The sequence below is a fragment of the Cornus florida genome, unplaced genomic scaffold (assembly GCF_030987335.1).
Source record: "Cornus florida cultivar Cherokee Brave unplaced genomic scaffold, ASM3098733v1 CherokeeBrave_3.0.0_Hap2_Chr04, whole genome shotgun sequence".
NCBI lineage: Eukaryota > Viridiplantae > Streptophyta > Magnoliopsida > Cornales > Cornaceae > Cornus > Cornus florida.
Window position 1 is genome coordinate 3,215,859 of NW_026775574.1, and position 24,213 is coordinate 3,240,071.

Below are 24,213 nucleotides of genomic sequence, written 5' to 3' on the forward strand. Positions count from 1 at the left end.
AACTATTTAAACCAATATGGAGTATTTAAAGGAAACTATTTCTGACATATTTAGTTGCACTAATTTGTGTAAATATAATAAATTAATAATTTGTTATGGAAGGAAGTGTATGTATATATATATATATATATATATATATATATATATATAATTATATATATATAATTATTTATATATGTGTATATATAGTTTAATTTGTCTATGAGTTGTATGGAAGGATGAATATATATATATATATATATATATATATATATATATATGTATGTATGTATGTATATTGATTTTAAATAATCAAGAATTATTAAAGAAGGTGTTAAACACATATATACATTAAATAAATATATGTGTAGGTATATATATATATAAATCATTTAAGATGATTAATATTATCATTCTTATTTGGCATATCTTAATAGGCTGGTTGTTAAATTAATGATATGCGTATAATATGCATGTGATGGCTATGTATGATTTAGCGTATTGTTAATTTTAAAGTTAATTCATGGTTAAAGTGTGGGCATGGATGAATTGTCAAATGATTAAATATATTACCTAAATATTTGTATGAATAGAATACATATATGGAAAGTATGGATGAATTGCTAATTAAATGTATGAATAAATATACCTGTGGAGGCATGGTTGAATTGCCAATGTATAAATATACATACACGGAGGCATGGTTGAATTGCCAATGTATAAATAAATATACTTATGGAGGCATGGTTGAATTGCCAATATATAAATAAAAATATTTACAATGGCATGGTTGATTTGCCAAAGCATAATTACGTTGTTATGGGTTAGATGATTAAAATATCATCTATGGTTGTTGTATGTATGGATTGGATTAGGGTTAGATATTCTTAAATGAGAATAGTTTAGTACTTACTGGTTAGTGTATTATTTTACATTAATAAAATAATATTGGGGAAGACGTGGATGATTTGTCAAAACTTGGATTTTGGATATGTGATTTAAACAATTAAAATCATTATCGGGTTGGGATTAAATAGAGTATTTCTTTTATTATAATTTGTTGTTTAAATGATTAAACAACTGACTAGGATGGGATTAAGGTCAAATGAGTTTTTATAAAATGAAATGGTAGATTGGTCTAGGTATGAATATTATTTTAATAATTATTTAATAGGTATGGAAATTTAATAAACCTATTAATGGATGTGATTAGTATAGTATATATAATTATATATAGACATGTATATCGTACTTTATTAAAGTTAAAACTTTATTAGGTTTGGTTTTGATCAGAGATGATCTGCTTATTGGTTTTCAGAGGCCTGGTAGAGTGAACTTGCTCGTAGGGTTTAACCCACGATTTATTTTTCAGGTTATTAGAGGTTCCAGTCTCGAGGTTGAGGATCCGCAGCTGGGAGACTGTCATTCGTCTATTCATCTTGTGTACTTTTAAATAGTATTGGATTATTGGATAATGTTTTAAGGGATCCTTGAGTTATGGGATTTCTGAATTGTAATTGTTGGAGAATCATTAAGTAATATTTATTTATTAGTTTTCTTCAGCGGTTTATTTATTCTTTATTATTCATCTTTGTATTCTGTGCTTGTTAAATACTTAAATTGTTTTGATATCCCTTGATTTTGTGCGCGGACTTGATCAACCCGTGTTCCGAAATCAGGGGGTATCACAACTTACCCGACCAATAGCCCTATTTTACAATGATTCGTGCTACTGCGAAGGTTGATGTTTAGTTGATCAACCGAAAATTGATCTGTTGGTCAATCATACATCAACCTTCGGAATAACACGAATCATTGTAAAATAGGGCTATTGGTCGGGTAAGTTGAACCACTGGGACTGCGCTAGTCTAAGGCAACCTAAATGTCTAGAATCATTCTAGAGTGATGAGGGGTTTATAAAGGGTTTGTGTGTTTGTCACTAAACTAAGAAATTAAAATGCATAAAACAATAGATTGCAATGAAATTGAAGAAGTGAGATACAAGTAGAAAAGAATAGGGAGATGAATCCACACTACACCATAAGTACATGCTAGATTAGGTCTAAATTTGGGGATAAATAGCATATATGCAATGGTCAAGAAATATGAAGCAACTCCGTTGCTTAATAATCATCAAGAAGTTCACTTAATCAAAACAAGAATGATCCATCAAAAGCTACCATAGTTGAACTACTTAAACTAAGGTGTAGAATCAAATACACTATCTCAAGCAAAAGACCATCAAGCTTTCAATCAAATGGTGAAGCACATGAAGGTAGGAATCAAGTATAAACCATCAAAGGAGGTACCTAAGCAATGGAATATCAAGTTTCAAAATCAACATGCCTTGAAAAACATTCATAGTCTATATTTTCATTGTCACTATGAAAATAAAAGTAATAAGATTGATCCAAGAATCATCAAAGATATGACAATGAACTTACATCAACCATTTACACATTAAAATTCATTACAAGAAGGAATATGCTCTTAAACTATTAAACTACCATACATTATACATTATAGTCCCCAAAAGTATAGCCTAATCTAGAACATGATCAAAAGAGGAGGCTTCATCACCTCCCTAGAGAAGATTTAGTTACCCATAGGAGCAATGGAAGAAGGAAGAAGCTTGAAGACCTTCTCCATTTTCGTGCTCCATTCTTCAAGCTTGAAGAACTCTCTCCCTTGCTCTCTTCTCTCTCCTCTAATCTTGTAGAATGAAGCTTAATTGAAATGTGTGGCTCTCCCCTCTTTATCTAGATAAGAAATCCACCCAAAAAGCTATCTCTCCTCTCCAAGAAACATCCCCAACCAACTCATAAAGGAAAGCTTCCAAAGTAGGTAAAATCTGAGCACAAGTGGGTTGAGTCGTGTAGAATTCTTCCCTAATTTCGAGTGCTCGAAATAGGGCCTCGAGCACCGGCGAAAATCACAACCTCTTCGGTAGTGACAGAAGCAGACTAGATGGCTAAAACGGCGACTTGGGATGGAGTGTGACACCTTTGATCTGCTTGAAATATCATATATTTCTCTTTTCCTTTCTCAACCCTCTGCTTGTTGCTGATTTAGGGTTGAAATTCATTCATTTGAGGATAGAAAGAAAGAGAAGGGCTCCAAATTTTTATTTAGCTTGAAGAGTAGAAAGGATAAAAAACATCTGCAATATCAATCTCCTGATAGGCATCCAGAGCTCATTGACACCATTCGCGCCTAGATGCAGGCAAACTATAAGTCCTTTCCTTTTTTAATATGAGCAATAATTTTTTGCCTTGATATGCCATCAACATAAGAAAAAATTCCACAATAAGGTGCCATTGTTTTCAGTCCCTTGATTCGCATGCTATTAATTTTAAAGTTAGTTTACCATTTTTGGTACTCGTTTTCATGGAAAGGTATCTTTGATGATAATATTGTCTTTTTTGGTCTTTCTACAAAATTTTGTATTTTTATATATTTTATAAAATTAGTGACTAACGGTACTTTAATCAAGTTTGATTTTAAATTGAGTGTGATATGCACCGTAAACATATTTGAGACCATCTCCAATGCATAAAGTTATTTGTGCATACCAAATCTATATTTTGAGAGGTGTTACAATGTTAAAATGATATATTTTAGCAATTCTACTACAATGGTGCGTTGCATTTTCTGACACAACCACCACTTTTTTTTCAACAACCATTCCCAACTTCCATTTTCAACCACCATTCTTTTCCATTGCAAATATAGATTTGGCATGAGAGAGAAACAGATTGAGGAGAGAAAGATGACAAAGAAATAGATTGATGAGAGAGAAACAAATTGATGAGAGAGAGATGACAGAGAAACAGATTCACCGGAGCTCATGCCATGACCCAGAACCACGGCCACGGCGGAGGGAGCCACGATGGGACCACCCAGAGATGACGGTGGAGAGAGCCATGATCAAACCACTCAAAACCACGATTGGACCACCCAAAACCACGGTGACGGCGAATGGAGCTACGATCGGACCACGACGACGTGCAAAAGTGGCCGTGGGGCTTATTCGCCGTCGAGATCAGAGATCCCTGGAAGAAGACCCGAGTCTGGCTCGGCACCTTCGACTCCGCCAACGCCGTCGCACGTGCCTACGACACCACCGCTGGGTCTCTCCACGACCTCAAGGACAGATCATTGAATCTGTCGCCGAAGTTCAGAAATAGCTTCCACTTGTGGTTGACAGGAGATATCGCGTAGGCAAATCGATAGCTGTCCTCTTGCCACTCTCTGTGTAAATTGGATGCTTAAACTCTTTTCTCTGTATATGTATATATTTGTTATGTGAATACTGAATATTGGTACAATGAACGCCGTTGCAGATGAGAGGGAGAGAGAGACGACAGAGATCACAATTTTGAGGGACATAAAAAACAACAGGGGATTAAGGTAGGGATGGCAACGGGGCTGGTTTGGAGCAAGTTTCCCTAAATCCCGCCTCGCCCCTTTTAATTTTTGTCAAGTCCATGCCCGCCCCGAGACCCGCGACGGGTTGGATTTTCATGTCCAGCCCTGCCCCGTTGGGAAATACTGTGCCCCCGTGCCCGCCCCGCTAATAAATTTTTTTCTCCGACTTTTTGGAACTTAAGCTCCAGATATTTAAATGTGGAAAGCCTGGGAATGACACAACATAAATGAAATTATGTATCCCAACAAAAATTAAAAAATAATATGCACATAACATAATTCAAAGAACATAATAAACAAAAATAAAATTTTAATACAACTAAATCACAAGAAGTTCTAAGCTCTAGTTTCCACCATAACCAAAACAAAAGCAAATTTAATACCAAGTTTACATTCCAAATTAAGATTGTAAGAGATGGGTAACTGGATAAGCCGTTAAAATAAGTTATTAATATTATATATATATATATGCTTAGCGGGGCGGGATGGGGCCCCTAGGATATGTATACTGAACCCTTACCCGCCCCGTGACTCGCGACGGGTATAAAATTTGTATCTATATCCGCTTCAACGGTATAAAAAGTGTTCCCATATCCGTTATTAACGGGACGGGATGGGATGGTAAAAATTGACATCCCTAAATTAAGGGAGATAGGAAGAAACGGCATTGTAGGGCATTAAAAGAGACTTGTCAAAAAAATTTATAACTCCTGTTTGAGAGAAAATTTGAAATTTTTAAATTTTGAGTGGGAAAATGAAAGAGCCCGTTTTTGACCTTTCTCTCAAATTATGAGTTTGATGGTCCAAAATGAATGAGCATTTTGGAGTTTCTTTGTTTTTTGCACGCGACCCATATAAGGTACTGAGACCATAAACATGTTACCCTTCTCCCCAAAAATTTCATGTATCTTCTTTTGAAAATCTCTTCATTTCAGGGCTATTACAAATTTACAATCACGTTTTACCCTGATTTCTGTTAATGGGGTATTCTCCATTGTTCCACGCTCTAATGGACTGTGTGTACAGATTGGGTTTTTCAACAAGACGACCTCAAACTCGCAGAAGCACTGGTCAGACAAATTGGGTTTTTCGCCGTCTCCCAAGCCGGTGCTATGCGAAATGTCGCCACTTATTTCGCCGAAGCTCTGTCACGGCGAATGTACAGATTAAACCTTCAGGACTCAACCTTCTCTGACCTCCTTCAAATCCATTTCTACCAGAGCTGCCACTACCTCAAATTCGCCCATTTCACCGTCAACCAAACCATTCTAGATGCGTTTGCCAACACCAAAAGCATTCACGTCATTGATTTCAGTTTGAAACAGGGTATGCAATGGCCGGTTCTGATGCAATCTCTGGCTCTCCGAGCTGTCCTCCGAAGTTCCGGTTGACCGAAATTGGGCCGAATACTCATGACAACACAGACCATTTGCATGAAGTTGGGTGGAAATTAGCTGAATTGGCCCAGACCATTCACGTCGAGTTCGAATTCAGGGGCTTTGTGTTCTACAATTTAGAAGATCCCAAAGAGTCGATGCTTGAGCTGCGAGAGGGTGAGACCGTCGCCGTCAATTCGGTGTTCGAGTTGCATAAGTTGTTGGCTCGACCCGGTGTGATCGAGGAGGTGTTGTCGATGGAGAAGGAGATGAAGCCGGAAATAGTAACGGTGGTGAAGCAAGAAGCGAACCACAACGCCATGTCGATTCTTTGGAGTGTTGTGGTGGGTCCTCGTCGTCGCCGGTGAGTGATCAGGACAAGGCCATGTCGGAGGTGTGCCTGGGGAAGCAGATCTGTAACATTGTGGCCTGTGAAGGGTCGTAACGAGTTAAGCGGCACGAGACGCTGACTCAGTGGCGAACTCGGTTTCGATCTGCCGGGTTTGAACCTACTCACCTGTGTTCCAACGCGTTCAAGGAGCCGAGTATGTTGTTGGCTCTTTTCAACGGCGGCGATAGAAACAGACTTGAAGAGAATGGTGGGTGTCTCACACTGGGTTGGCACGCTCGCCCACTCATTACCACCTCGGCTTGGAAACTCAGTAGCTGAGTCAAGCCAACTCAGTGCTGGGTTACCGAACCAAGCCCTAGTTGAGTGGTCCCTCCAGAGCTTTAGACTGGCTGGGCTGCTTTAGTGAGAGGGTGAGACCACCAATAGTCCAAGCGCGTCTCCTTTCATTTTCACTGTCCTCAGTCTTTATTTCGTTGTAATCTTGTAAATTTTGGGTCAATCTAAAAAGCTCAATGTGTTCATAACTTTATATATTACCTTGGAAAATGATTTGGAGGTGAAAGTTTTTTTTTATTATTATTTTTTTTTCACCAAATAAACTAAGGAAAAACGCGGATATATTAGTACAGCGTCCAACAGCCAATGGGGTACCCTCTACTCATAATCATAACACTGACTTTCATGAAAAACAACACAGAGAGCATCCACAGAGGGTTGAAGCCTCATAACCGGCTGACAGTCGCCCTCCACCATCACATTCTGATATCCCCACACCTTGAGAAGAGAGACATTTGCGGAGAATAAGATCTTCAGCAATAGATGAGCCACCAAACGTGAGAGAAAAAAACCGAAGTCACTCCGATAGGATGACCAACATGATTTCTCAAGATCATATCTCCCCCACATATCTTCTTAGATGAATCAAAGGCTGCATCAAAATTGAGTTTAAAACAACACAATGCCGGAACACACCACTGTGAAGGAACAGATACCACCGAGGGGAAGGGAAGAGAAAGCAAGCTGGATTGAAGCGAAATCTTGTGAAATTCAAGAAAGTCCCTACGAGCCTTCTGGGCTGCCTCAAATGGATCCCATTGTCTGCAATCAAAGATCAGATCGTTTCAACATTTTCAAATGGTCCAGCAAATGAAAGAGGCAAGACTTAAACACGCCGTTGAATTTTTAGATCCTACCCAGCGCTCTGTAAGAGTACTTGAAAAATTCGACTTATCTATGCAAGTGGGGAATGAGATTATTATGATGTGATCAATATTTGTGATGATATGTATATCTGTTAACATAAAATTAGTAGTATTTTTTTACCAACGAATTTCCTAATTTGCTACTCACTGAGCTTTACCACTTTGAACATATAACATCCATGCAATGTGTTATTTGAAGAGTATAACTTTCAAGATCAACACATTTACTTCGACTTCGCATTATTGGAGTGAAGGTGTTGCATATGCACAACAAAGACTACAGAGTTTTTGTAAATTGACATTATTTAAAATGCTGATGATGCAAATCTAATTAATAATGCTTAGTTAATTACGGGATTGGATTCAAGAACTATATTGGACAAAGTAGATTTGTCAAGATTTGGTGATTTTTTTTTTTTGTTTTTTTGATGAACTTGGAACCCCGGTGGGATCCTTTGGATCCACCTTTAGAACGTAATTACGGGAATGCTGACGAGACCCAAACACCAATTCTCGAGTAAGTTACAAACAATTTAAGAAAAGTGCTATTTTTAATGCGCCTTTCGAGGGTCGTACTAAAGACCGTCTCCTCCAAAACTTCTATCTCACGCCTTTACTTCATTGGACCACCCCGAGCGAGTCAAGATTTGGTGATTTGGTGAGATAGAAGGGGGGCCTTAATTAAGTGTTACACTGACCAGTAGACGAGTGAATGAATGAAAGGAAGCAAAGAAGCATATTAGTCTATACAGATTGGTCTATACTTATAGTATAGTATTAACACTATTGAAATAATACAATACTAAAATTCCACTATAATATATACAACATATGAACTCGCATGTATTTTAAATTCTTGGCCTAGCCGCTTTCATTAGTAATTGGAGACGTCAGCCATTTCAAACATACCCCACATGTCTTTTTACGGGTAATAATAATCATCACTGAGACAGAAAATAAAAGAGTTCTTTAGGACTAAGCTAAGAAGCCAAGTCAAACTCAAATAGTTGGCTAAAAGCATCGACGATGATGTTATTGCATTAGACGACCCATAGGTGCGTATACACGCGTGCACTTAATTCTTTGATAGATTAAAACTGTTCATGATGACACGTGTGTAAGTATAAATATTTTCTGTTACGACGAATAGACATATACATGTATATATATGTGCGTGTGTATAACTATATATATATATAGGGGAGGGGGGCGGGTGTGTCATGCAATACTAACAGTGTCACAACTGTATGAAAATCTATGGAGCTAGACATGGTGAGAGATTGAGGGTCAACATACTCGTGGTAGTTCAAATAGTTAATGTGTACGAAAGTTTGAAAATGACTTCCTATATTAACATAGCTTTTTGGGATCTTGACAATATCTACGAAACTGTGAGATGATCTGAAATGTGTGTCACATTGTATAAAATGCCTTTGAAAAAGAAGAACTGTGTGAAGAATTCAACTCTAACTATTAACGAAAAGACAATCAGATATAAATCTTTTTTTAGTTAAAAGGTAAGCATAATCAGATAAAAATCTTACTAGAACACGATATCACATTTTTACGGAATATGTACTGACCACGCTCTTGGATAATTAGTCAAAGGGATTTGCTAACACAACCATATAAGTATACATGTATTTGGTAGGTGATTTTTTAACAATGATCAATTAGGCATTATTTTCTTTTTATATTATCAATCCTTCTTTTCTTCTTCTTTTATTTATTATTTATTATTAATATGTCTCCTTAAAAAGTTACTAACTTATCCTTTTAAGTTTTAAATATTTAAGTTTGAAATTTTGATATCCAAGACATATGTGGAAAGATTTAAATATATTTTTTGAAAAAGAGAAAGTGAATAATTATTTTGAAATAACTCAAAAAAAAAAAAAAAAAATGGACAACTGTGGGAGTATCACTTAACACCCACAATCCTTCATGTACCTAATCACTCAAAAGGAAAATCTGAAATCTCTCATCGTTCTCCACACAATGTGTCCTTTTATATACAATAAAAATAGTCCTCTCAAACAACTTCTGCTATACACGTTAATGTGGGTGGACCCCAACAATTTCGCCCTCCACCTATGAGGAGGAGAAAGCACCGAGGTGCACCTAGAGAAGAAACCATGAGGAGGACAAATCATCGAGCACACTTGGAGAATTCACAAGTCCAAACTCCGCCTTAATTCCATGGCGGATACATACGTGCAGCTGAACCAAGTCAACATGATCAAGTGACTTTGAAAGGGGGCATCGATGAGACCCCTTCATAAGTAGGAATTTCCAACTCATCATCATTTGTTTGAAAACATGACAAATTTGCCTATTTCCAATCAATAATTGAAGTCCAAGTACCATAGGCACCCCTCACCAAATGATATAATCCACTGCTCTTTTCTTCTCTTATTAAAACCATACCCTGTGCAATGGAACACTTGTAGTTTATGGAATCTAACTGACTCAATGATATCAAATTATATCGCAATTTTGATATGTAGGCAACGTCTCCTAAAGTGCATTCCACTCTATCAAACATCTTGGATTTTATCGTTCCCATCATTGGGCATAGATAAAGAACTATTCTCATTTCCTTGAAACGAATCAAAATATTCTTTCACGGAGTAAATATGATTCGTAAAGCCTAAATCTAATATCCAGTTATGTCGAGTAAGTATTACCTTTGAAAATTATGAGAGCATCTCTAAAGTCTTCGTCTTAAGCAATGCAATAGTTGTATCATTCTTGCCACAATCTTTCTTTCCCTTTCCAAGTGGACAGTTAATTATGATGTGGCCCCATTCACGACATCTATGACACTGCTTTCCCTTTCTACCCGTTGATCTAGACATGGTTTTGTTAGATCCACGGTCCCTCCTCTTATCATTAGACAAGAGAGTAGATTCTCCATCTTCAATGTTTCATTTCCACATGATTGTCACAAAGTGCCCAAGATAAACAATACATTGTAATGACAAAAAAATCTAGATCAAATTTTTTATTTTTTTTTCCAAACATCGTGTGCGTAAGCCTACGGCTTTGATACCAATGGTTGGGAAATAAAAAACAATTTACCTAAAGCAAATAAACCAATCATTCACTAGAAACAAAACACATTGGAAACACACCGGAGATGCACCAAGATTGTAAAATGTATAAGGATAGAGGTTGCATACAGCAATATCACTTAGCACCCTCAACCCTTCACATATCTGATCACTCACAAGGAGAATTAGAAATCTCTCGATCTCTCACCACACATGTACTTTTATATATAATAAAAATAGTCTTCTCAAACAACACTTATAACCTTTCAAATTACAATGAAGTGTATAACGTGGATGGACCCCAACATTCATGTCCATCCCAGAGCTAGGGCCAGCCAAGAATAACTAATTTTCTTATTTCTTACGAAGTTAATTGGGAGTTCTCTCTCTGTCCGTCTCATTTGGGGTAGTTTTGGGAAACCGATTATGTAAATAAGATGGGAATGGAGGTTGCATTGAAAAACCCGGTAAGTTTTGGGAGAGAGATGCCCCACCCCACCCCGTCCCGAATATACTATAAATTTATTAAATTACCCTTACATATTATGATATATTACTAAAATAAGTTAAGTATATACATACACAAACCCTAGCCCTCACTTAGTTTCATGTCCTAACTCACGTGAAAAATAGAGAGCTGTGAGTAGGGATGGCAAAAAATCCCACCCTAGCTGGGTCCCGCCTCGTTTGAGGCAGTTTTGGAGAACCGATTATATAAATGGGGACAGGGATGGGAGCTGCTTTGAAAAACCCAGGATGGGAGCTACTTTGAAAGACCTTGCGGACAGAAATGGAGATAGAGAATGAGATCCCTCTACCCAAACCGTCCCATTGCCATCCCTATTCATAAAGGATAATACTGTAATTTAAAACTTCTATAATAGTCAACTCTTTTTTCCCCTCTTCCCTTCCATTTTCAGAGGGTTGAAAATTTGTAAAAAATAAAGGATGACACATCCTTCCTATTATTCTTTCTTTTCTTGTATCATATAAAATAAGTTTCCTTCCTTTCGAACAAAACACAGCTAAAGTTGTAACATTTTAAGTGGAGCTTACTTCAATAAGTATTTCCGTGCAAAAATGAAATTAAGTTACCAAACATCCAAATTTCTCCCCTCTTCAAATGACTTGGCCCAACTTTCATTATCCTGATCCAGCTCACCTTTGGTGACAGTTTGGACTTATTCATGAGTCCAGAGTGAGCCCGTACAACTTGATGCTTTAATATTTATAGTACACTTTTCCCTTTCTTTAAACATTTTCAATATATTTCACTACTTTTATATCAGTAAGTGCGATATAATTATTCAAGATTACAAATAATAATAATAATAATAATAATAATAATAAAATAATAAAACTTAAGCTAAGCCACGTCTATCATTACCAATCAAGTCTTGGGCTAACTACCGACATAGGAACAAATTAGCATGATCAAAATTACAAAAAGCCGAAAATGAGAATCATAATTCGCACAGGCCACACACACTACATCCCCATGAATCCGCACAATCGTGTCGCCATTAAATAGAAAACTATACTTTATAAATTAAGACTTATTCTACATTCTTAACAAACTCTGGGCTATATAAATTATTCCAAGGATCATTGTTAATTTGTTAACAAAATCAACATCCCCATAAAATAAAATAAAAAACTAAGATAACTCAGGTGATGCAAGTTGTTCAAGTCACTATCATAAATATCAGATACAAATTAATAATCATTCTTTTTATTGACCAAACAGAGACAGCATACTCAGTCCCCGTCTGCTGTCCAACATGACGGCCATGGAATAACCCACATGCCGGTTGCCACTCATGGAAACTCAGGAGCTCTTCAAAAAGGTCCAGCTGGTGTTTCCAGAAATGGTATCAAATGTATGTGAAAAAACATCTCCCAAATAAGATGATATGTATCTCAGAAGGGCGGCCAAAAATTACCGTATCCGGACTCGAGAAATCAGGAAAAGTCACAACCAACCAAAAATTAAGCTAAAAATTCAGCAGGTACCAATCAATAACATGATATTTATGTATTTCGCAAGGGGCCATTACTTGATATTTATGCATCCAGCACTCTACGAATCCGACCTACTTGCAGTAGGTATGGACCATTAGGATGAAGGGAGACAGGAAAAGAAAATGTCATTCAAGTGTGAATTTAAACTCGGCATTTTACCACTAGCGAGTTTCATCAAAGCTTACTAGTTGCCAAAACTACAATATAATGTTGGTTCTGCCTCCACATAATGACTCTTCTCATACTCAAACTAACATCCCTGTGCTTGTCATCTTAGTTTTGGTTCCCCCCGTCTCTCTGATAATACAATATGAATGTCTTCATACTCGAACTAATATCATCCCTATGTTTGCCATCTAAGGCTTGGTTCCGCCGATGCCTCTGATATTATTCCTCCACAATATGACTGTTCTCATACTCGAACAAATATCCCCATGCCTTAGGTTTTTACCACTTCGCTAAGCAATAACTCCCACAAATGTGAACGATCAATTTTCTTATATTTTTCCTGTCTACCTTCGAAGTGGCAGGATCTATTATTTAAAGCTTAATATTTGCGAGTCTACAGCTCAGAAAATAATATCAGTAACACATGGGTGCCCACGAAAAATTATCAGTAACACATGGGTGGGCCTCCTTACTGAATCAAATCCTTAGAACTCCTATCCCTATGGTTTCAAATCATTGGACAAGACAAAGTCCCACATGCCATCACATTTGTCATTCGAATACACCATTATTTTTATTAATAGAAACTTAGATCACGATATTTGCATAAGGTGAACACACCATGACTTCCCTGGAAAGTTCAAATTGACACTATTCTACCTAATTGAAGCAAAGCCAACTATATTACCCAAATTTCAGGGAACTTTGCACCTTGCAAATATCTAACTTGCGAATATGCTTGGTATCTACTTTTCTTTACCAACTGTTTATTCGATAATAGTTATCTAAATCATATGTTATAGCAAGTGGAAAGTTCATACAACAACGACAACCAAACCTTATACATCAATCCTACCTCTCCTATAATATCTTTCTTTACTAACTTTACCCATGTCAACACGTTACACCATTGTGCCATCCCATTCCTAGAGGAAAAAACACCAGTTCATCACCATCTTTACAATGCAAATTTGCTTGACTATTTCACAAACCGAAGTAAGATAATAATAAAATAAAATAAAAACGATTAATGGTAAATCAAAGCTCCCTATTTTATTTCAAAGCAAAATTATCTGTAAGTTTACAATTTATTTGTGATGCCCTAATTCAAGTTATTGCAACTCGAAACCAGAACTAAAGCATACCAAATCGAAAACAGAGAAATTCGAAACAAAGGTAAAAGTGAAACAAACGACAATGTTCTGTAACTGAGAGGAATTTAATGGCTAGAGATCTTAGGATTGAGAGACTAATTCCAAGGATCATTGTTAATTTGTTAACAAAATCAGCATCCCCATAAAATAAATTAAAAAAGTATGATCACTCAGTTGATGCATGTTGTTCAAGTCACTATCATAAATATCAGATACAAATTAATAATCACTCTTTTTATTGACCAAACAGAGACAGCATACTCAGTCCCCGTCTGTCGTCCAACATGACGGCCATGGAATAACCCACATGCCAGTTGCCACTCATGGAAACTCAGGAGCTCTTCAAAAAACGTCCAGCTGGTGTTTCCAGAAATGGTATCAAATGTATGCGAAAAAACATCTCCCATATAACATGATATGTATCTCAGAAGGGGGGCCAAAAATAACCGTATCTGGACTCGAGAAATCAGGAAAAGTCACAACCAACCAAAAATTAAGCTAAAAATTCAGCAGGTACCAATCAATAATATGATATTTATGTATTTTGCAAGGGGCCATTACTTGATATTTATGCATCCGGCACTCTACGAATCCGACCTCCTTGCAGTAGGTATCGACCATTAGGATGAAGGGAGAGAGGAAAACAAAATGTCATTCAAGTGTGAATTTAAACTTGGCATTTTATCACTAGCGAGTTTAATCAAAGCTTATTAGTTGCCAAAACTAGAATATAATGTTGGTTCTGCCTCTGTCCCTGATATTATCATTCCACATAATGACTGTTCTCATACTCAAACTAACATCCCTGTGCTTGTCATCTTAGGTTTGGTTCCCCCTATGTCTCTGATAATACAATATGAATGTTTTCATACTCGAACTAATATCATCCCTATGTTTGCCATCTAAGGTTTGGTTCCGCCGATGTCTCTGATATTATTCCTCCACAATATGACTGTTTTCATACTCGAACAAATATCCCTATACTTGTCATCTTATGTTTGGTTCCGTCTATGTCTCTGATATGCTTGTCATCTTAGGTTTGGTTCCATCTATGTCTCTGATATTATTCCTCCACAATATAACTCTTCTCACACTCGAACAAATATCCCTATGCTTGTAATCTTAGGTTTTTACCACTTCACTAAGCAATAACTCCCACAAATGTGAACAATGAATTTTCTTATATTTTTCCTGTCTACCTTCGAAGTGGCAGGATCTATTATTTAAAGCTTAATACTTGCGAGTCTACAGCTCAGAAAATAATATCAGTAACACATGGGTGCTCAGAAAATATTATCAGTAACACATGGGTGGGCCTCCTTACTGAATCAAATCCTCAGAACTCCTATCCCTATGGTTTAAAATCATTGGACAAGACAAAGTCCACATGCTATGGCATTCGTCATTCAAATACAAGTATAATTCAGATATTATTCTCAAATAAATCTTTATTTTTATTAATAGAAAATTAGATCACAAAGGATATTCGCATAAGGTGAACACCTGGAAAGTTCAAATTGATACTATTCTTATGACTTCCCTGCAAAGTTCAAATTGATACTACCCTTCGTAATTGAAGCAAAGCCAACTATATTACCCAAATTTCAGGAAACAATTTTTTATTTTATTTTATTTTATTGTTCGGAAGGTAATTTCAGGGAACTTTGCACCTTGCAAATATCTAACTTGCGAATATGCTTGGTATCTACTTTTCTTTACCAACCGTTTATTCGAGGATGGTATCTAATTTATATGTTATAGCAAGAGGAAAGTCCATACAACAACGACAACCAAACTTTATACATCAATCCTGCCTCTCCTATAATATCTTTCTTTACTAAATTTTTACTAAATTTACCCACGTCAACACGTTAGACCATTGTGCCATCCCATGCCATCCCATTCCTAGAGGAAAAAAACCAGTTCATCACCATCTCTACAATGCAAATTTGCTTGACTATTTCACAAACCGAAGTAAGATAATAATAAAATAAAATAAAAACGATTAAAGGTAAATCAAAGCTCCCTATTTTATTTCAAAGCAAAATTATCTGTAAGTTTACAATTTATTTGTGATGCCCTAATTCAAGTTATTGCAACTCGAAACCAGAACTAAAGCATACCAAATCGAAAACAGAGAAATTCGAAACAAAGGTAAAAGTGAAACAAACGACAATGTTCTGTAACTGGGAGGAATTTAATGGCTAGAGATCTTAGGATTGAGAGACTTATTGAACCATGTCTTCCAACTGCCAGTACCCTTCCGAGAAATCTCCGATTTTGCATCATCCATAGCTTTCTCCGGCTGGGACTTCTTGCAGAGCATGAAATTCCTGACGCCGAGTGACCCAATTGTCTCCCATGGACTCAAAGCTACAATCAAATACAAATTCCCAACAAATTCGAATTAAAGCTTTCAACTTAAGTAAAAAAAATTGAACAATTTAAAAATGGTTGAATTTTATTACCTTCTGCTACGGCATTGGGGCAGTAGAGCACGAAATTGTTTATATCAGTGCCGAGAATCGGGAGGCGCTTCTCCCGAGCGTACGATTTGAGGGCGGTGTCGATGACGGTGGCGACGAGCTCTTCTTCATTGACGACGAAACGGATCGGACCGGCGCTTCCAAGGACAGTAATGCTGATCAACAGCCGGTTGCCCTTGCTGGGCTGACTCTTCTTTTGCTTGTACAGTAGCATTGTCACGGAAAGAACAAAAGAACAAAAATTGAAGGGAATAAAAAAAACTCTAGACTAGAAATTGGGACCGTAGAGAGAGAAAAAGTGAGGGTTTCTCTAGAGAGAGAAAGAGGGAGGAGGGGGCGGTGTCTATGGGTCGACGCCGAGGCAGCGGTAGTACCAGCCTTCCTTGCAAGATCCAAACGAAAAGGCAGAGGTTGCAGAGATCCCCCGCGAAGGAAAGGGGGAGATCATTAACCAATTGCTAAAGAATTCCACCATTCACAATCGATTCTGATTGTAGAGAGAGAAAGTCGGTGCAGATTGATTAGGGTTTGTAGAGGGTGAGATGGGGGAGGAGAAAGGTATGGTGTTGTATTGCTTTTTATATAATTCAGAGAGGGGTGGTGTTATTAGGGTTAGGGTAATTGCAATTTTATTCCTCTCTAAAACTACTTCTTATATAAGTGTGTTGTGTGAGGTGTGAGGCGGTGTTTGTTAAAAAGAGTACAATTTACACCTTCCTTCGTTGTTCTGAAGAGGTTGTTGGTAATTTCCGCCGATTCTCTCTCTATCCTTCACAAAACGTTGCGTGTGGGTGAAGTTCTAACACGTTTTATTTTTTTAATACAATTCGAAGTCTGATTTCACAAAGAGTGTGCTGTCTCACCATAAGGGGTGCCCAAGGGTTTCGGTTGCTGGAACCGGAATTGATCTCAATAGTTCTTAAAAATTGAAATTGGAATAGTTGGGATATGAAATCGCAAACTGATTTCCTGATTTTGGTTCGGCTTGGTTCCTATTCCTTTTATTATTATTATTTTTTAATTTAATAACTCTAAACCTATGTATGTAGGGATGGCAAATTCTCCACTCCCGCCGGGTCTCTGCCAAACCCTGCCCCATTTATAGCGGGGATGGGGATCTTTTTATGTAAACGGAGGTGGAGATGGGGTAAATTTTGAAAACCCGCCCTCGATTAAGTGTGAAATTATTAATATACTCATACATTTAATAATTTATTACTAAATCAGATTTAATATATATATGAAAATAAGAAATATTATGTTTTTTTAAAATATATATATATGTTAATCGGGGCCGGGGACGGGGCGGGTTCGGGGATAGGGGTTCGGGGTTGGGGGCGGGGGCGTGTATGGGGGTGGTGGTGAAATTTTAAGACTTGTTGTCTAAGTCTACCTTTAAGAAACCCAACGAGATGCCTTGTCGGGGATGCCCCGTATAAAGAAGTATCGTTGTTTAACGAGATGCCTCGTTCAGAGATGTTCAACGTGTCGGATCAGTTCTGTCACCACGCCACCATGCGCCTCAAAAGGTAATCCCACTCTTCCATGTGCTTTCATGCGTACCCGCTGTAATCTTGCACCTCAACGTGTCCGATCAGCTCCGTTACCGCATCACCACGCACCATCAGTGGTCATAATGCCCCACGCCGCGCCACGTCATCTTACCACGTTCTTCACCAAATCGCTTCCGCCATGCCATTTTCAAGATCTCATTTCCAAACTTAAGATGGTTTCATTCAATCTACCTTGATTTTGAGGGGCTGTTAGAATATATTGTGTTGTATAATATATAGTTTACTTGTTCATCACACATAATCCTTCCTCTATAAATCCCTCTCATATATATCTCATATTCCATCAATACATCAATATACAGAGTTATACTCCCTTTTATATTTCTAACACACCAAGGCGTGTGCTGACATAAAATTAAGATCCCTCGAACAGAAGAATTTTGAATGGTTTAAGAAAAGTCGTGTTAATTTTTAAAACACCATAAAATCGTATTTAGCCTAGCTGAAGAATGAGGAAACAAAGTCACCTTAAGGGCATATAATAGCTTTTTTCATTTAAATTTTTATGAAGTTTTCAATTCAACATATTTTATTCTTAACTTATTAACTCATGACTACAATGTAAATAACCGATACCAATGAAAATTTATTCATTGTTGATTTTCCAACTTAGAGGAGATAATTTTATTCATAACCAAAGAATTTATTTTTTAACTCTATTTACAATTCCACTTTGGAACAATCATTAATGATCTAGGCAATTAGGGTTCTCCTATAACTCCTCCAAAAAAAAAGAAAAAAAGAAGAGGTTATTCAATCCAATCACAACTCATATTCAGTTTTTCCTATTTATAATATCTTATTAAATTTTTATGTATCCACTTTTATTAATAGAAGAGTTTAAATTAAATTAGATCACATGGTCCAAAACTATATCTTAAATTAAAGAACTTTTGGAATAAAATTACGGGACAACTACAAAAAATACCTCTAAAGTATACTTTTATTCTATATTTGAAAAAGTGTGCAAAAATATTCCATCTAATATAAATTAGTGATGTAATACCCGTCCAAGATGTGCACAGTACTTTATATATATATATATTTGAAATTTTTTTCTTTATATATAACTCTAAACATTTTTTATTTTTAAACTTTGAGAATTTATAAAATAAGGATTTGAATTTTTTGATATTCCAATTTACTCTTTTGTATTAATTTTTTTTTTTTTTTTTTCGTACCAACACTGTTAAATAATAAATAAATAAACCCAATATCAGTGTGCACTGGTTTTCGGAGTTTGAAAATTTTTTTGTTTCCTTTAGTTTGGACTTTATTTTTGTTTTTTTATTTTTATCTTTACTTTTCTTTTATACTTTTATTTTTATTTTCTATTTTTATCTTTACTTGTCCACCGGTATCCTCCAATAATGTCATTTTCGATCATTTTATAAAATTATTATTTTTTATATATTTTATAAAATGGTTTAGTAAGGATAATTTAGTCAACTTAAGGTTTAAATTTGTCGGAGGAAACTATTTGCACCAGATTGAAACTTTAGGGATATTTTTTTGTATGAGAGGGGCATCCTCAAATAGTATAATTTTTGGTCATTTTACACATTTATTTATTTTTATATATTTTATAAAATAGTTTAGTAAGGAAAATTTAGTTAAATTAGGGTTTAAATTTGTCAGAGGGACTTATTTGCACCAAATTGAAACTTTAGGGTATAAACTCTCGAAAAATATTTTTTTTGCATGTGAGGAGTATGTTGTGCACCGACCCTAAAATTATTGTAACAAGTGTGGACTTATGAGACAAAAACACCTAGCTCTAGACAACATTTAACTAAGAGAAGCCAACTAGGGCACCATGGAAACAAATACTAGCCTAATTGTTACAAGGGGAAACTTGTCCCACATCGAATCCGGATAGGAAGTGACATGGGTATAAATGAGTGAGTATGCAGCACTACCCAACAGTTCGAGCTTTTGGGTAAATGGGCAAGCGCCCACCCGTTACAGTTGGTATCAGAACCAGACCCAGTCCTTGATCCGGTGCCACGCCAAGCGCCCGGCCCGGAAGGTGTCCGGGTGTGCCACCCCTGGTAGGCAGGGTGGCCCGACCGCAACGAGGGCGTTGCGAGTTCGGGTGGGAGAGAATGTTACAAGGAGAAACTTGTCCCACATCGGATCCGGATGGGAAGTGACATGGGTATAAATGGATGAGTATGCAGCACTACCCAACAGTTCGAGCTTTTGGGTAAATGGGTAAGCGCCCACCCGTTACATAATGGTGGGCATCTCCCCATTGGTGCTTGGGAGCCAAATACAAGCCTTCTCATCTACACCCTCCTTGCCCTATGTATTAAAATAATAATAATAATAAATATTACCTAACAATTTCAATTTTAATTGGAAATGTGTGAGCTCGAGGCAAAGTACATCATTGTTGCATATTCACTTATAGTCTTTGTACAAATTATGGTCTATCGTACTGGCTGATATACGAATATTTATCCGAAATTATTACACCGTGTAGGTGCAAAATTTCGCTCAACCAATAATGATTGAGAAAAATAAAACAACTCACTCAAAAAACAATAGAAATAAATAAGAACAATGTATAGAAAAACGTATAATTGATTGATCCTTTTATTGGAGGTCTAGGCCTCTATTTATACATAAAAATTGGTAGAATTAAGGTAGGACTCGCGTTACTTGTCCTCCAATTCTTCCCACACATGACTTTATTTACAAATAGAGTTATTTCTATTGTATAATATTTCCTACGCAGAACTTGCGTTGTATGGAACTTCCCATAAAAGAATTCTCCTTTTATGGTAAATCCCTCTACCGATAGGACTTGTTCAATTTTGGAAAATTGGGCTGAATATACTTTGATCCGGCTAGGCTTGAATAACGGGCCGGATGTTAAATATTAAAAAGTTAGACTGATGACCTCTTGATTCGGCCTTGATGGAGGTTGGAAGACAAATAACAGTGGTCTTGGGCTAAAAATACACTCAATTTGTGCTTGAGCATGACGAGCCTTTGGAAGATAGATTTACATCTATGATGACGTGGAATATTCTTATTGGAGGGGATTTTTTCCCTCCACACTTTGCTCCCAATTCCCTTTAGTTTGACGTGGCAGTCATAACTAGAGGAAATTAAAAAATTCAGACAGTATGCCTTGAAGGCAGTGACTTATATTTGTCTTCTTGGAAAATACGAAAACCCAAAATCAAGGCTTCTGAGGAGGTTGTAGTTGAGGTGCCCCCATGCTTAGAGGTGGCGTCTTATGTTAAGCCTTCTTCTGTTCAAGCTATTGGCGCTTTCATTTTTTCAGATTGACGACGATCACTCTTGGCGATTAGCTTGGGTGACTAGCCTTAATGAATAATGACGGTGATCATTTTTAATGATTATCCTGGAGATCAACATAGTGTTTTTCTTGAACAATTAGCTTCAACTTTCCTGATTAGCATTCCAAGGTAATTTATACCCTCGACACTGCTCTGTGCTTCAGAGGATTTGATATGAAAAACTTTAACTGTCGATTTCTTTGAGTTCAAGGTAATGTTCATGTCATTTTGTTCTGCGGCACTTTTGTGCCTTAAAGAAACTTTGAGGTACTCGGACTCTTGAGGTCTAAAGGCGAATGTTTATTTCTCGGCCATGAGCCTAAGAAGAACAGTATTGTACCGGATGCTTGAGGTTCGAGGCATGTAGTTCCTCGGCCATGAGTCAGAGAGGAGCTGTAATGTACCAGACTCTGGAGGTCCGAGGAATGTAGTTCCTCGGCTATAAGCCTCAGAGAAACTGTAATGTACTGGACTCTCGAGGTCCGAGGTATTAAGTTCCTCGGCCATGAGCCTAGGAGGAACTGTAATGTATCGGACTCTTGAGGTCCGAGGTAGTAAGATCCTCGGCCATGAGCCTGAGAGGAACTGTAATGTATCGGACTCTTGAGGTCCGAGGTAATAAGTTCCTCGACTATGAGCGTGAGAGGAACTGTAATGTATCGGACTCTCGAGGTCCGAGGTAATAAGTTCCTCGGCTATGGGCCTGAGAGGAACTGTAACGTACCAGACTCTCGAGATCCGAGGTAGTAAATTCCTTGGCCATGGGCCTGAGAGGAACTGTAATGTACCGGACTCTCGAGGTCCGAAGTAGTAAGTTCCTCGGCCATGGGCCTGAGAGGAACTGTAATGTGTCGGACTCTTAAGGTCCGAGGTAGTAGGTTCCTCGGCCATGGGCCTGAGAGGAACTGTAATGTGTCGGACTCTTGAGGTCCGAGGTAGTAGGTTCCTCGGCCATGGGCCTGAGAGGAACTGTAATGTGTCGGACTCTTGAGGTCCGAGGTAATAGGTTTCTCGGCCATGGGCCTGAGAAGTGTGGAGGGAAAAAATCCCCTCCAATAAGAATATTCCACGTCATCATAGATGTAAATCTATCTTCTAAAGGCCCGTCATGCTCAAGCCCAAATTGAGTGTATTTTTAGCCCAAGACCACTGTTATTTGTTTTCCAACCTCCATCAAGGCCGAATCAAGAGGTCATCAGTCTAACTTTTTAATATTTAACATCCGGCCCGTTATTCAAGCCCAGCCGGATCAAAGTATATTCAGTCCAATTTTCCAAAATTGAACAAGTCCTATCGGTAGAGGGATTTATCATAAAAGGAGAATTCTTTTATGGGAAGTTCCATACAAGGCAGGTTCTGCGTAGGAAATATTATACAATAGACATAACTCTATTTGTAAATAAAGTCATGTATGGGAAGAATTGGAGGACAAGTAACGCGAGTCCTACCTTAATTCTACCAATTTTTATGTATAAATAGAGGCCTAGACCTCCAATAAAAGGATCAATCAATTATACGTCTTTCTATACATTGTTCTTATTTATTTCTATTGCTTTTTGAGTGAGTTGTTTTATTTTTCTCAATCATTATTGGTTGAACAAAATTTTGCACCTACACACCGCAATTGCGACCGATACATGCACTACCAACCATCGTACAAACTACATCCCAGGAAGTTGCTTCACAAGTTCACAACCAACAGTTGGATGAACCATACATGGATGTATAAAAATTAATCCCCACCATCTAATTATGGTCAACATTCATTGAACTTGTACATATACAAGTTACTTGTTGTAGCAAAGCAGCCTCCAAACCCTCCACGTGAAAAAAATAAAAAAAATATCCCAGCCAATAACAACACTATTTTTGTTTTTTTAGTAGGCAGTTATAAAAACTCTCAAAAAAAAAAAAAAAAAAAAAAAAAAAATTACTAGCATGTGGCGTAATAAGGGACGAAATGCATTGGAAAAGTTAAAAATAAACAAGGATCTAGAAATTCCCGAATAGATGAACCTACATAAGTGACAAGTCCTACCTCAATCTATTTTTATTTTTATTTATAAAATAACCTTTCAAAATATTGATCGAAAATATGTGTTGGACTCGGTTGCCCTTTTACTTACAATATGAAATGACAAATATATCCAGGGGTGGAGGTAGAAATTGAATTCAGGGGCATCAGTGTAAAAAAAAAAAAAAAATTTCAATAATCACAACAATAAATATAAATTTTATAAATGAAGAGATAAAGAAGAAAAATTACTTAAAATAAGATGTCAATTAATGAGTAATTTAATAAAGAAAAATAGTTAACAAAAAATTTTAAAAGGAAAGAGTTTGATTCAAAAAGGAAAATTTGACTTTTTTAAAAGGAAATTAAACTAATTTAAAGAGTAAATAAAAGAAGAAATACCAAATTTAAGTGATAATTTTAGAAAATAAAAATTTCAAAGGATTTATATGAATTTTTTTATATATACATATAAAAATATATAAATTTAGTATATGTATTATAATAAACGAGACCAGATCAGAAGGGGCACGCGCCCGAGTGCCCCATGCATACATTAGCTTCTTGCCAGAATATATCCCAACACTCATTCCATGGATATAAAATCGAGACTCATCTCAAAGATGCATGTAAACCCATTTCATTTTATCCCATCATGATGTGTTAATGCTGTCCGTATTGTCATTGTCGAATTCTTCATATCCTATCCAAACTCATCCCAAGCTTTCGAATCAAAATTTCATTTTATATAGATGAACACACATCAAAAGTTCAAAACAATTGAAATTGTCGGACAGGCTCTTATCCTTTGTTAAGGCCCATTCTCCTAGAAAAAGGGCTCTGAATCTTAAGTCCAACGTGGTTGACCTGGATCCCGGGCCCACTTGGCTCATGGACCTTTGCCTCTGAAAAAACAAAAAAAAAACACAAAGTTGAAAGGGATTGTCGATCTCTCAAAAAATTAGATTAGGGGATTTTTGTAAGAAAAAAGATAGTTGAGGTGTGTATTTTATTTTATTTTATTATTATTTTTGGTCAATATAGTTGAGGAGGATTTATGCAAATTGTCCTTTAATTCCAAGAGAGCAATTTAT

General features: G+C 36.8%; 1 protein-coding gene and 1 pseudogene across 1 annotated transcript; one reads left to right on the forward strand and one right to left on the reverse strand.

Moving 5' to 3' along the window:
• Positions 1 to 5,417: 5,417 nt before the first annotated feature.
• On the forward strand, positions 5,418 to 7,375 carry LOC132302509 (DELLA protein GAI1-like; annotated as a pseudogene).
• An 8,364-nt stretch (positions 7,376 to 15,739) lies between these two features.
• On the reverse strand, positions 15,740 to 16,903 carry LOC132302510 (uncharacterized). The gene is made up of 2 exons (XM_059799394.1): positions 16,203 to 16,903; positions 15,740 to 16,107 (listed from the first exon to the last, which is right to left on the reverse strand). The coding sequence occupies exons 1-2, from the start codon at positions 16,432 to 16,434 to the stop codon at positions 15,932 to 15,934; spliced, it is 408 nt and encodes a 135-aa protein (XP_059655377.1). The 5' UTR covers positions 16,435 to 16,903; the 3' UTR covers positions 15,740 to 15,931.
• Between the last annotated feature and the right edge of the window lie 7,310 nt (positions 16,904 to 24,213).

Coding starts and splice junctions, on each gene's coding strand:
- LOC132302510 (XM_059799394.1), bottom strand. CDS start 16,434: ATGCTACTGTACAAGCAAAAGAAGAGTCAGCCCAGCAAGGGCAACCGG. Junction 16,108..16,202: donor CCCCAATGCCGTAGCAGAAG/GTAATAAAATTC, acceptor ATTTGATTGTAG/CTTTGAGTCCATGGGAGACA.